General features: G+C 44.6%; 1 protein-coding gene across 3 annotated transcripts in view; it reads right to left on the bottom strand.

Annotated features, from left to right (window-relative positions):
- HYDIN (HYDIN axonemal central pair apparatus protein) overlaps nt 1–12,001 on the bottom strand; it is a 312,800-nt gene that overhangs the window by 47,276 nt on the left and 253,523 nt on the right. For all 3 annotated transcript variants that reach the window (XM_088027478.1, XM_028090615.2, XM_088027479.1), the window contains exons 58-64: nt 11,608–11,812; nt 10,661–10,896; nt 9,256–9,407; nt 8,978–9,167; nt 4,565–4,667; nt 4,062–4,340; nt 2,004–2,146 (exon numbers count right to left, since the gene is read on the bottom strand). In XM_088027478.1, coding sequence (XP_087883604.1) covers nt 2,004–2,146; nt 4,062–4,340; nt 4,565–4,667; nt 8,978–9,167; nt 9,256–9,407; nt 10,661–10,896; nt 11,608–11,812 — 1,308 coding nt within the window. The remainder of the gene's footprint in view (nt 1–2,003; nt 2,147–4,061; nt 4,341–4,564; nt 4,668–8,977; nt 9,168–9,255; nt 9,408–10,660; nt 10,897–11,607; nt 11,813–12,001) is intronic.

The raw sequence follows: 12,001 nt of genomic DNA, 5'->3' as shown, positions 1-12,001 counted from the left end.
CAGATGCACACAGTACGTTAGCAGTTCTCAGAGTGTGATCAGATGACCCTTGGGACCCCTAAGACCTTTTTCAGGAGCTCACAAGGTCAAAACTACTTTCATCATAATATTAAGATGTTAGTTGACTTTTTCACTCTCATTTTCTCAAGAGTATACAATGGAACTTTCTAGAGGTTACATGACATACGATATTATAGCAGATCAAATGGAAAAGCAAATAGGAGAATCTAGCTACTTCTATTAAGTCAGATATTAAAGAGATTTGTAAAACTGTGAAATAATGCCACTCTTCTTTCACTAATTTTTTTATTTTGGAAAACAGCCATTTTCATAAAAATATGGTATTTATATTAACATTAATGGGTTTATTATTTAAAAATGGATAACTATGGACTCTGAGAAACAAACTGAGAGTTCTAGAGGGGAGGGGCGTGGGGGGATGGGTTAGCCTGGTGATGAGTATTAAAGAGGGCAAGTATTGAATGGAGCACTTGGTGTTATATGCAAACAATGAATCATGGAACACTACATCAAAAACTAATGATGTAATGTATGGTGATTAACATAATAAAATAAAATAAATGGATAAATACATATTTTCAGATATTCTCAGTTTTAAATGCTAATATGGTAAATATCAATAGACATAACCCTCATAAACAAAAGCTTTTTGGGGGTTCCTGAATAATGTTTAATTGGGTAAAGGAGTCCTGAGTCCAGAAAGGCTGAGATTCACTGAAATATACCAGATAAATGGGAAATCTAATGTGGTCTATAGCATAAAATCATTGATGGTTTAGCATACACACACACACACACACACACACACACACACACACACACACACACACACACACATAATAGTCCTATCATGTTTCTGACAGATCTAAAAACTCTCCCTCCACTGGAAAGTGAAGGGAGAAGAAAGCTTAGTATTTCCCAAGGCCACAAATGTTTGTGTGTGGCGGGGTGGGGGGTAATATGCACGAGTGTTTGTGCACGTGGGTGCACTAAATGGACTATCTGAAGCTTATCTCTGCCTGATTTGACTGACACTTTACATCCCTCCAGGAAGCAAAACTTCCTGAGAGCACTCAAATATTCAAAAGTGACAAAGTGAGTGCCTGGGTGGCTCAGTCAGTTGAGTGTCCAACTCTTAGCTCAGCTCAAGTCTTGATCTCAGGTATGTGAGTTCAAGCCCTGTGTTGGGCTCCACACTGGGCATGGAGCCTACTTAAAAAAATAAAAAAAATAAAGGTGACAAAGTAGCGTCCCCTACTCTCCTTGCTCTCTTCCCCTAACTATGCTTGACAGACTTGGTGACCAAAACAGTGCAGGAGGCAGTGGATACATCTGGGTATATCCATTGTCCTGGGAACTCAAAAGCGAACTATGAAAACAACTAGCCAGAGACTAGATCTGCTACCACATTGTCTTAGGCCTTGTGTGACATCGAGCTTTGGTCAGCAATTCATAAAATGTGTGCTGTGAGATGCTAAAAGAAGGGGTCAGAAAATTCCAGGTAAAACAAAGTTAACTAGGTTTTAGTATGCTGCCTGGCACTGGGCACCTCTAAGAGAAAGATGTAATATGCAAATGTGCTAAATCTCAGTCGTCCACAGAACCCACTACCCCCATTTTAGCTTTTAGTGAACCACTTTTGCAGGACTAATGCTCTAAAGAACATACACCTCGGGGGACACAGGTCTGCAGTCTGGGATGGGAAGACTGGAAGACACTGTCTTCATCCGTGCGGGCTTCCATGGAATTCCTCAACGTCAGCCTAGCAACCATCTCGGCAGACCTCATTCTCTGTTCTTAGACCAGAGGAAATATGAACAGTGTCCTCTGGCACCTGGTCTGAGTAAGGGATGGTTCTTGGGCTGTCTCAGCTTGAGAGCCATCCATCCCATATCATTTATTCATGGGAACAGACAGACAATCAAATTAGGGTAGGCCTATGTCTAAGGGAGTCCAGAAAAGAGTGAATGGTTTTCACTTACCTGTGGGGAAAAGGAAACTGTAGATACAGGGGGCCATTCAAACCGTATCACGTTCACTTGGCTGTGGTTTGTGATTGTGAAGCTCACGTTATAGCTGTTTCCAATGTGGCAGTCCCCAAACTGGATGTGGTCCACCAGTGCAGCTATGGACAGAAGCAGAAGGTCCGTGAGTCCTCCCTGGCCTCCTCCTAGGGCTCACTTCCCTGAGGAGGCAGCACCTGAAAGACATGGAGCCTCACCCTCATGCCTCCTTCCCTCCTTTGATGATGATTTTGGAAAAATTTAGAGTCCTTAGCTTAAGCTTTCCCTCCTTAGGAAATCTATTTGTCCATCTGTCCATCCGTCCAACCATCTATCCATCCACCTTGGCCCTCATGTCCAAGAGAAAATATAGGTCCCCAACTCCATTTGTTTGCTGAAAAAATACTATTAAGGGTTAAAATAAGATAAAATACAAAAGTCCTTGTTAAACTCGAATCATAGATAATTGATAAGTAATTTTTAGTATCAGTATGTCCCATACAATATTTTGGGACACACAAATAATAAAAAGACTCTTTTTTTTTAAATCTGAAATTCAAATTTAACAGGGACTCCTGTATCCTGATTTTCTAAACCTGGTAACCCTATTATAAGTATGAAATCTGATTTCTTTTTTTTTTAAGATTTTATTTATTTATTTGACAGAGAGAGACACAGTGAGAGAGGGAACACAAGCAGGGGGAGTGGGAGAGGGAGAAGCAGGCTTCCCACGGAGCAGGAAGCCTGATGCGGGGCTCGATCTCAGGACCCTGGGATCATGACCTGAGCCGAAGGCAGATGCTTAATGACTGAGCCACCCAGGTGCCCCTGAAATCTGATTTCTGAACTAGGATTTACTGCTAGCTTCTGCTTGACTCCTGACAAGAGAGATGTCACCTGGGAGCCACAAACAGGGATGAAACACCATATATAGGAGGAGTGTTGATTTTAAGCCATGTCATATAGACTGTCCAATGCTACATTCTAGCATTATAATAAGGCTCCTAGAAAAATGATAATGTGTTTATAACTCACTTCATACCAATTAGCGTGCTTCACAAGTGTTTTTTTTTTTTTTAAGATTTATTTATTTATTTGACAGAGAGAGAGAGACAGCAAGAGAGGGAACACAAGCAGGGGCAGTGGGAGAGGGAGAAACAGGTTTCCCGCGGAGCAAGGATCCCGATGCGGGGCTCGATCCCAGGACCCCAGGATCATGACCTGAGCCGAAGGCAGACGCTTAACGACTGAGCCACCCAGGCGCCTAACAAGTGCTTTTTGATAATAATGATGAAATAAATTTTCTCCTACCCCAAAGAATATATTCAACCAAATGAAGCTGCTGTGCTTGGGGGACTGCAGAGGAGCACATCTTAAGCTTTAATATACATACAAGTCACCGAGGGATCTTGCTAAAATTCAGACTCTGCTTCAGCAGGCCTGAGGTGCTGGGGTGGGCTTGCCATTCCCATTTCTAACAAGCTCCTGGGTGCTGCTGAGGCTGTAGGTCCTCAGACACTGCACTGAGTAGGGAGGCTATAGAGGATGAGGTTCTAGAGGTGGCACAAACCTATGCCTTCTTTAATTAAAGAAGCCCACAGGTTTCTCTTGGAATGTCTAGGATACATGTTTCCCATGAAACAGACAATGCCGATACAAGCCAGCTGAAAGACATGGGGAAAACTAGAGAGATATGTGCTCACTTAGCTAATCTGGAATTTGAATTTTGAATTTCACTTGTTAGCTAAACTGGAATTAGCTAAAACTATAAGCTCCCCAAGGCAGAGACTCTCTTCTTACTCTTTGCAACTCCAGGTTTCAGCATAGTGCTTGGTCCATGCATGCTGATGCTCAATAAATGTTCCTTGAGGGAACTCGTGATTGAAGGCATTGTCTGAGCCATGAATGAACTCAACACAGGAAGAGGAGATGCTTTCCTAAATTCCCAGAAGCTGGCTGAGCTGTTATTTAAATTTTATTCTTATTTAAAATGACCCGAGCCAATAGTTGTCAATACCTCACTTATGTTTCTCTCACCTGCTACCAAGTCTTCCATAGTATTTTCCTCGATGATCTCAGAGATCTCTGGGGCCTCAGAGCTGCTGGAAACCACCAGCCCATGGATGTTGCCCAAGGTGATGTCATCCTCGTAACCCACTCCCACCATGTGGACGATTGTCTCCTCATACTGGTTGTTGATCACTGACAAGTGGATGGTGCCTGCCATTCTCCCAACCTTCTTGGATTGGAAAACGACATCGAATCCAGCTGTGTTTCCAGGAGGAACAACCAGGGAGGCCGTGTGAGCTTTCTTTGCTGCAAAGAGAAGAGAGAGACATGAGATTTAGAACCAGGAAGATGTAACCAAAAAGATCCTGACTCAAGGGAGAGCAGCCTTAGTGTGAGAATGGGCCTTACCTAGAGAGGCCATCGGTGATGAGACCGGACATCCTAATCTGCCTGGGTCCTTATTAGTTCCCTAATAAAACAGCTCCTGGGACCACCCATCACCCTCTAGAAGCTATACTCCCCCTACCTACCTTTTGCATGTGGTTTGTTCTCCTCTGTGATGTAGATGTAGGAGGTGGCGGGGGTCCCTTTCAGGGAGAAGACGCCTAGTTGGTCCCTCAGATCAACATGCAGCTGGCAGAAGGAAAGCAAGGTCGAGTGTTAAGCTTACAGGCTGCTCATGGGTTTTGAGTCTAGATTGAGATACGGTGCTGTTTGGGAAGTACCCAAAAAGTCATTGTGCCCAGCACTCATTCTTTTGAATTGAATAAAATAAATATTAGACCTGGGGAGGAAAGTGAAAGTTTAGTTCAGCCCTATTATCCAAGTAAGGAACTGGAGGTCCAGAGAGTAGAGGTGACTTTCCAGATCACCCAGCTATGCAGTGTCAAAATGGGCTTGCCAAGGCCTCTGCTACTGACAGAGGCAGCTGTAAAATATACTCTAGACTAATAAAATGGAAATGAATACTCGTCATGCTATAAAGGCTTACATAAATATGAGTTCCTAAAAACCAGTATCTCCTAGGTGGTAATGCATCAGTTGCCTGATAACATATTGAGCACCTTGCCAAGTTAAAAAGAAAACCAAAGTGGGATTCTGGCTTGGGTGGAGAAAAGGGATGTTTTCTGGACCACCATAGCTGATGCAAAAACTAAAGCCATATATCTGATTTTAGGTATGAGAAATCAACAGACAGTTTTAGAAGATAGTCATGCTGGTACCATCATAAATACAATTGAACAATATAAGAAATGAGGCCAAAAGAAGAAAGAAATAGTGATACTACATAGGAAGCTTCTGAGATAAAAAATAATTATATGTTTAGAAACAATCTTAGTAAGAAACTATATGGAGGAGTTATATGGAAAAAATTGACATAATAAAAAAATCTAGGTAAATGGATGGGAATTCTTAATGTTGCTCCTGAGAGCCTACATACTCTAAAAGTAGAAATTCTTGGGGTGCCTGTGTGGCTCAGTCGTTTAGCATCTGCCTTTGGCTCAGGTCATGGTCCCAGGATCCTGGAATCAGGCCCCGCATCGGGCTCCCTGCTCAGCGGGAAGCCTGCTTCTCCCTCTCCCACTCCCCCTGCTTGTGTTCCTTCTCTGTCTCTCTCTCTGTCAAATAAATAAATAAAATCTAAAAAAAAAATTCTTTCCAAATAATTCACAGGATTCCCAATTAGATTTTTTGAGGAACATTATAAAATGATGTCTAAAGTCCATCTGAGAGAATAGATATGTAAAAATCGTTAAGGAAAATTAGAAAAATGGGGAATGGGTAAGCAGGAATTTATTAAACTAGATGCTAGAACATTTTATAAAGCTACAATAATGGAAAAAATACAGGTAACAATGAAAACAAACTAGGTAATGTGGACTCAAAACAAACAAGAAAATAGGACAACAACAAGACCAACACACTTTTTAAAGCATCACAGAACTAAGAAGATAATGAAGAGTAGCCAGACCAAGATCTGGGAGAGCATGGGAATCCAGAGAGCCTAGCCTACACTTCTGGGCTGTTTTTGACTTTGAGTGTTTACTAGTCTAGAAGAGGTATGTGGGAGGCTCAGTCGTGTTTTTGAGGGCTTCTTGGTGTTAAGAGGGCAAAAGTCTTGTGAAAGGTGGGTGTTTTCTTTCCTGTAGATTCGGACCCCAAAGGACCTGCTGAGAGGACCAAACCCAGCCCCCCCAAGGGTAGAGATCCTGCTCCAAGTCATATCCAGGAAATATCAAGCCCTAAAACTAATTTTAGATGATCCTTAGTTTCCAATGTCCCAAAGTACTTGGCAGAACCAAAGGAAAACTGTCTCTGAAGAAAAAGAACACCATCCTTAGTGTTATTTCTAAATAATTCTTCAAGTATAATACTCAACACAGGATCGAAGATAACCAGGCACACAAGGAGAAAGGACAACATGGCAAAAATGAGCAGAAATAGCAGATATCAGAAAAAGACCCACAGGAAATCCAGATTTTGGAATGACCAGGTATAGATGGCAAAATGGTTGTGATGACTATGTTCAAGAAATAAAGCCAAGTCTGACAACTTTAGCACAAAACCAGAAATCTTCAAAACTGATGATGTGTATTTGAAAAGCAGCCTAAAAGAACTTCTAGAACTGAAAAATGTAATAACTTAAGAACTCAATGGAAGGTTTAACAACAGATTAGGTACAGCTAAAGGGAAAGTTAATGAGCTGAAGATAGGTCCCAAGAAATTATGCAGAATGGAGCCCAGAGAAAAATGGATGGAAAATGCAGTGAGGTGGTGAGACAGAGGGGGAACGGGGGAAGGTCTTCCACACACTGAATTGGCCTCCCAGAAGGAGAGATGAGACAGAATGGAATAGGAACCATATTTCAAGACATGTTTGGAATTTTCTAAAAGTGACTGAAGACATCAATTGCAGAATCAAGAAGCCTGGTGAATTCCAAGAGGGATAAATGCAAAGCCTAGGCACATCATAGCGAAACCGCAGAAGACAAACACAAAGTGAAAGTGTTAAACAAGGAAAGTCAGGGGACAAAGATCACCTTAACAGAACGTGTTGGACATAGCTGACGTCTCAGCAGCAACAGTAGAAACCAGAACACACTGGAATGAAAGCTCTCATTTGCTGAGAGAAAACAACTGCCAGCTGAGAGGTCTATAGCCAATAAAAATGACATTAAAAATCACAGACCTGTACCTCTGAAACAGATAATACATTATTTGTTTAAAAAAAAAAAGAAGATAGCAGGAAGGGAAAAATGAAGAGGGGGAAATCGGAGGGGGAGATGAACCATGAGAGACGATGGACTCTGAGAAACAAACTGAGGGTTCTAGAGGGGATGGGTTAGCCTAGTGATGGGTATTAAAGAGGGCACATACTGCACGGAGCACTGGGTGTTATATGCAAACAATGAATCATGGAACACTACATCAAAAACTAATGATGAGGGCACCTGGGTGGCTCAGTTGGTTAAGCGACTGCCTTCGGCTCAGGTCATGATCCTGGAGTCCCGGGATCGAGTCCCACATCAGGCTCCCTGCTCGGCGGGGAGTCTGCTTCTCCCTCTGACCCTCCCCCCTCTCATGTTCTCTCTCTCAAATAAATAAATAAATAAAATCTTAAAAAAAAACTAATGATGTAATGTATGGTGATTAACATAACATAATAAAATGAAAAAAAAAAAAGAAATGGAGATTTTTCAAATACAAGCTGAGAGAATTCACCGCCAGCAGACCTGCATTGAGGAAACAGTACAGGCTATTCTTCAGGGGGTAGGCAAATGATCTCAGATGGACAGATGGATATGGAGGAGTGAAGAGCAATAAAAATGATGATTCTGCGGGTCAATCTAAATGAGTCTTAACTGTATGAACAACAAAACCCAACAGTGAGGGGGGCCTGGGTGGCTCAGTCGGTTAAGCGTCTGCTCTCAGTTCAGGTCATGATCCCGGGGTCTTAGGTTTGAGCCCCAAATCGGGCTCCCTGGTCAGCAGGGAGTCTCCTTCTCCCTCTGCCTCTGCCCCTCCATCCCTGTTCCTGTTCTGTCTCTCGCTTTCTCTCTCTCTCTCAAATAAATAAATAAATAATCTTAAAAAAAAAAAACCCAACAAGATAGTGAGAACATGTTGTAGGGTTTAAAATGTAGAGAGAACCCAAACCTCCCACGAGTTGTCCTTACTCTGCCCTTCTATTTTTATCTCCCACTGCTCTTCTATCCCCTGTGCTCTCACGGAGCTGGGTGCTTACTAGTTCCTGTTTTGTACCGGACACATTTTTTGCTTCTGTGCCTTTGTCTGAATAGTTTTCTTTCTCCAGCTGGGATGCACTCAGTGCCATGCCCCCTTCCTGAAACCCAGCTGTCCTGCAATGCCCAGCTTCCATGTCATTTTATAGTGAAATTTTCCTTGATTCCCCTAGATGGGAGTAGATCATTTTCAAAAGTCCTAACGTTCTTTGTAGAACCCTTACACAATTTATTACTTTTTTTTTTTTTTGGTAAAATAAGGATGTTAACAGAAAAAAAATAAAAACACAATTTAATTGCTGAACCAAGAGTCCCTGGAGATATGGCATCTCTCACTCCTACTGAGGTTTCTTTTGTTTCTTCCTTATTAAAAATGCAGTGTTCGTTAGAGAAAAAAGGGAAGGATAAAGAAGACACCAAGAATACCCATAGTCCTCCCCCCTCGGCTCAGGGTACATCCCTGAGCACTGCTTCACATAGTAACTATCCGGGAGCTGTGTAATCTGCTTTCTCATACCCCTTGAGGGCAGACACTATGGCCGACTCAGCTCTGTGTGTCCCATGTATTACACAGGTTAGTGCATGAGGAACATCAAAGAAGTCCTGGTGGATCAGGGATGGCAGAGACCTCAATGTTAAAAGTCTGACTTCTGAGTCATTCTTCTCCCTTTCCATCCCCTACTTCACCTCTCGCGATACCTGGGCGGGGATGGTGCCATTGTTCTTGAGGATGAGAGGCAGCTTCTCTGACTGACCAAGCAGAAGCCTCTTGAAGAGGAGCAAGGGGTTTCCATATTGGTTGCAGAGAACCGGCCGCACTATGGTCACCCGAGGGAGGTTCCCTTCCCCGACGATATCAAACACGAGGCTTCGGTTCCTGGTCAGGTTGCTGCAGGGAACAGGACGACGGAGGCCTGTCAGCCTGGTGTGCCAGGAATGACATTCCAACCTCATCCTGCAGGAGAGGGGGCTGGTACCTAGGCAAGCCATCCAACGTAGCCTCGAAGATACACTGGTAGGTCTGCATGGTCTGCGGGGTGAAGGTCACCGTGGCAAAGGCATGCGAGCGGCTGGCAACACACATCTTATTAGGTTCCACGTCAAAAATGTCAGTGATTCGGGCAATGAGCTGGGGAGGGAGAGCAGGGATTAGGGTGTGTTAGCACTTTATCTTTCCCCATCTTGTGGCAGTGTTTTGGGAAGACTGTAGGGACTGTAGGGACCCCAGCAAGGCCTCAAAAGGATTTTTTCATTCTTAAGGGTGGCAAGTGGGATTCAAGACTGGCTTGCTCCCTTTTTATGTTTTTAGTGCAGAACAGGAAGAAAGCTGCCCCTTGAGGTCCAGAAGAAGGTCAGAGGGTAATGACTGGATGTCACCAGGGCCTGAGAGAAGTCATAAAAGGGATGAGACAGTCTTTCAAACTCTACCCCTCCGTGGTGACAGTCCCCTGGGAAAACACACGTGTGCACGCGCGTGTGCGCACACACACACACTCTCTGTCTCTCCCCCCGAGGCTCTAGACTAGGCCACCCCTGCAGTGGTCTCCCTGCCACCATTGGCCACATGAACAATGTCAGCTAAGTGGGAGTGGGAGCTAAGATTCCCCCTTTGGGCAGAGGATGAAAGCAGCCATGGTGAGATTAGGCCATATTTGTAGTGCATCTGATTGGCTATTGACTGAGCCCTCTCTCTCGGTATCCTGAATTTTCTGTCCCATTGCGAGGAAAAAGGATTTCAGTGTGGTCTGACTTGGAGAGGAAGGGACCTCTGAACCTACAGGCCTTGAGATGGGCACTTATTATTTACCTTGTACGTGGATGAAGCTTGGCTTTAAATATAGCCCTGTATCCCTAAGCTTCATTTCCCTAACTGTAAGATGAGGAGAGTAATACAAAGTCTGATCATACAAACTTTCTGTGAGGATGAACTGAGGTAATACATGTAAATAATTTAACACAGTGCCTAGCATGCAGCCGGGGTCAGTAAATGTTCATCGTTTCTCCTTGCCCTTATAATCTGACATCCCCCAAACCCTCCTTACCAGACAAATGGGCAACACGAGGCAGCCTGCCTGAGATGGCACTTGCCTTTGGCTCACCCCACCACGCTTCATCTATTACACGCCTAGCTGAGTGTTTGATGGATGAGCGAGTTGCTCATTGCTGTGTACCACTTTAAAACCCAGAGGAGGCACCCCCTGGGACAAATGTCTGGCTCTTGGCCTAGGGGAAACCACCCAGTGACCTCATGTGACTTCCAGCAGGGCCTGAGAGCCAGATAATCCCCACTCAGGTCTAGCAATGCTAGAGCAGGGTTTCTAAGAGCTCTTTCCAAGGATTCATGCCAACCACAGTGGGCTAGGGCCATTTGGGGCTGCTTACCTTGTTGGAGATGGGCTTAACTATGATGTTCACATCACAGGCAATCTTTCCCACGTTGCTGATCTTGAACCGAGCCTTGGCCTGATGACCCACCAGGACATTGCAGAAGATGAACTTCTTCTCATCCTCCACAAAGAGCCCTCCACTCTCTATGGTCTGTAGGATGTTGAGCAGAGTGGTGCTGCTACAAATCTGGTGCTCTTCAAATATCAAGGCATTGTTGTCAGTCACAAAGGCTGGGGAGAATGAGAGATGAGGCCTGATAGCCCAGTTCCTGCTTTCTGTAATTGCTAATGTGAAGATTTGGATTCTGACAGAGGATGGTCATAGAGGAGGTGTAGGGGAATTCACACAAGGGGGTGGGAGTGATGGTACAAATTCTATCTTCTCTTCCTTTTCTGTACTGCTCTTGTTGGTTGTCAGACCCCAACCATATATTCCTCCCAGTAGTAAGGAGAGGTTAGATCTGGGATCTGGGGTGGGCTTAGGAAGGAAGGAGGCATTTGGCCCATGTCGGTGCGAGTCTGTACGCCACCTATAGTCAAAGCAAGAGGAATTCTCTCTGCGCTTTACCGGAATCTTGCTTAATTAAAGTTAGAGTATGCACAGTCACTGACCATTGTTGTCTGTGCATTATGTTGCCCACAGGGAACGGCCGGATTTGGTGTTCCTGGATCCTGTGCCATATCCCATTACACCATGATTCCCAGATAATACTATTTGTCTGAGAATCCTGGACCAAACTCAGGAAGACTAGGAGTTTAAAGCTGCACATCTTTTAGGTGTAGACGCCTGGTAAGTCTTTAAGGAAAAATATGGCTGAAGACACTAGAGGAAGTTCCAAGGACCCAAAGGAAGTAGTGCGGCCGTATCTGCTAAACATGTGCATGGTGGGAGGGGGAGGGTCTTTTAAGGGGAGGGTGCTGTCCAATCTGGGTGCCCGGTACCTGGTAGACAAGCTTCAGCCAGCAAGGTGTAAGGAATGCCCGCAGGCTGGTCTCTTGGGTCTCGGTCAGATATATCGATCGCTATGAATTCCTCACACCTTCCCACGGGGTCAGCCACACAGTCGACAGTGATGACCTGTGTTCCTCCGGAGGGGACGGAGCCAAACCCAGGGTACACGGTGAACATGCCGTGGGTGAAGCGCACCTGTAGGAAAGTCGGAGGGGGTGGGAGGGGAGGAGGCAGAGTGAGTGACAGAGTCTGAGCCCTTCCACCAGAGCTTGTGAGATGGTGTTGAGAGGGGCCTGCGGGGCCTCTCTCCACAGGCTCTCTCTGAGCCCCAGCTTTCTCCTGGAGGCAGGGAGGGCCTGGGGAATCTTCAGGGATGGGCTCCCT

The sequence above is a fragment of the Eumetopias jubatus genome, unplaced genomic scaffold (assembly GCF_037043125.1).
Source record: "Eumetopias jubatus isolate StellerSeaLion01/CBP00866 unplaced genomic scaffold, mEumJub1_p1.0 scaffold_10, whole genome shotgun sequence".
Lineage (NCBI taxonomy): Eukaryota > Metazoa > Chordata > Mammalia > Carnivora > Otariidae > Eumetopias > Eumetopias jubatus.
Note: the sequence above shows the minus strand (reverse complement) of the source record. Positions and strands in the feature narration are given on the sequence as shown.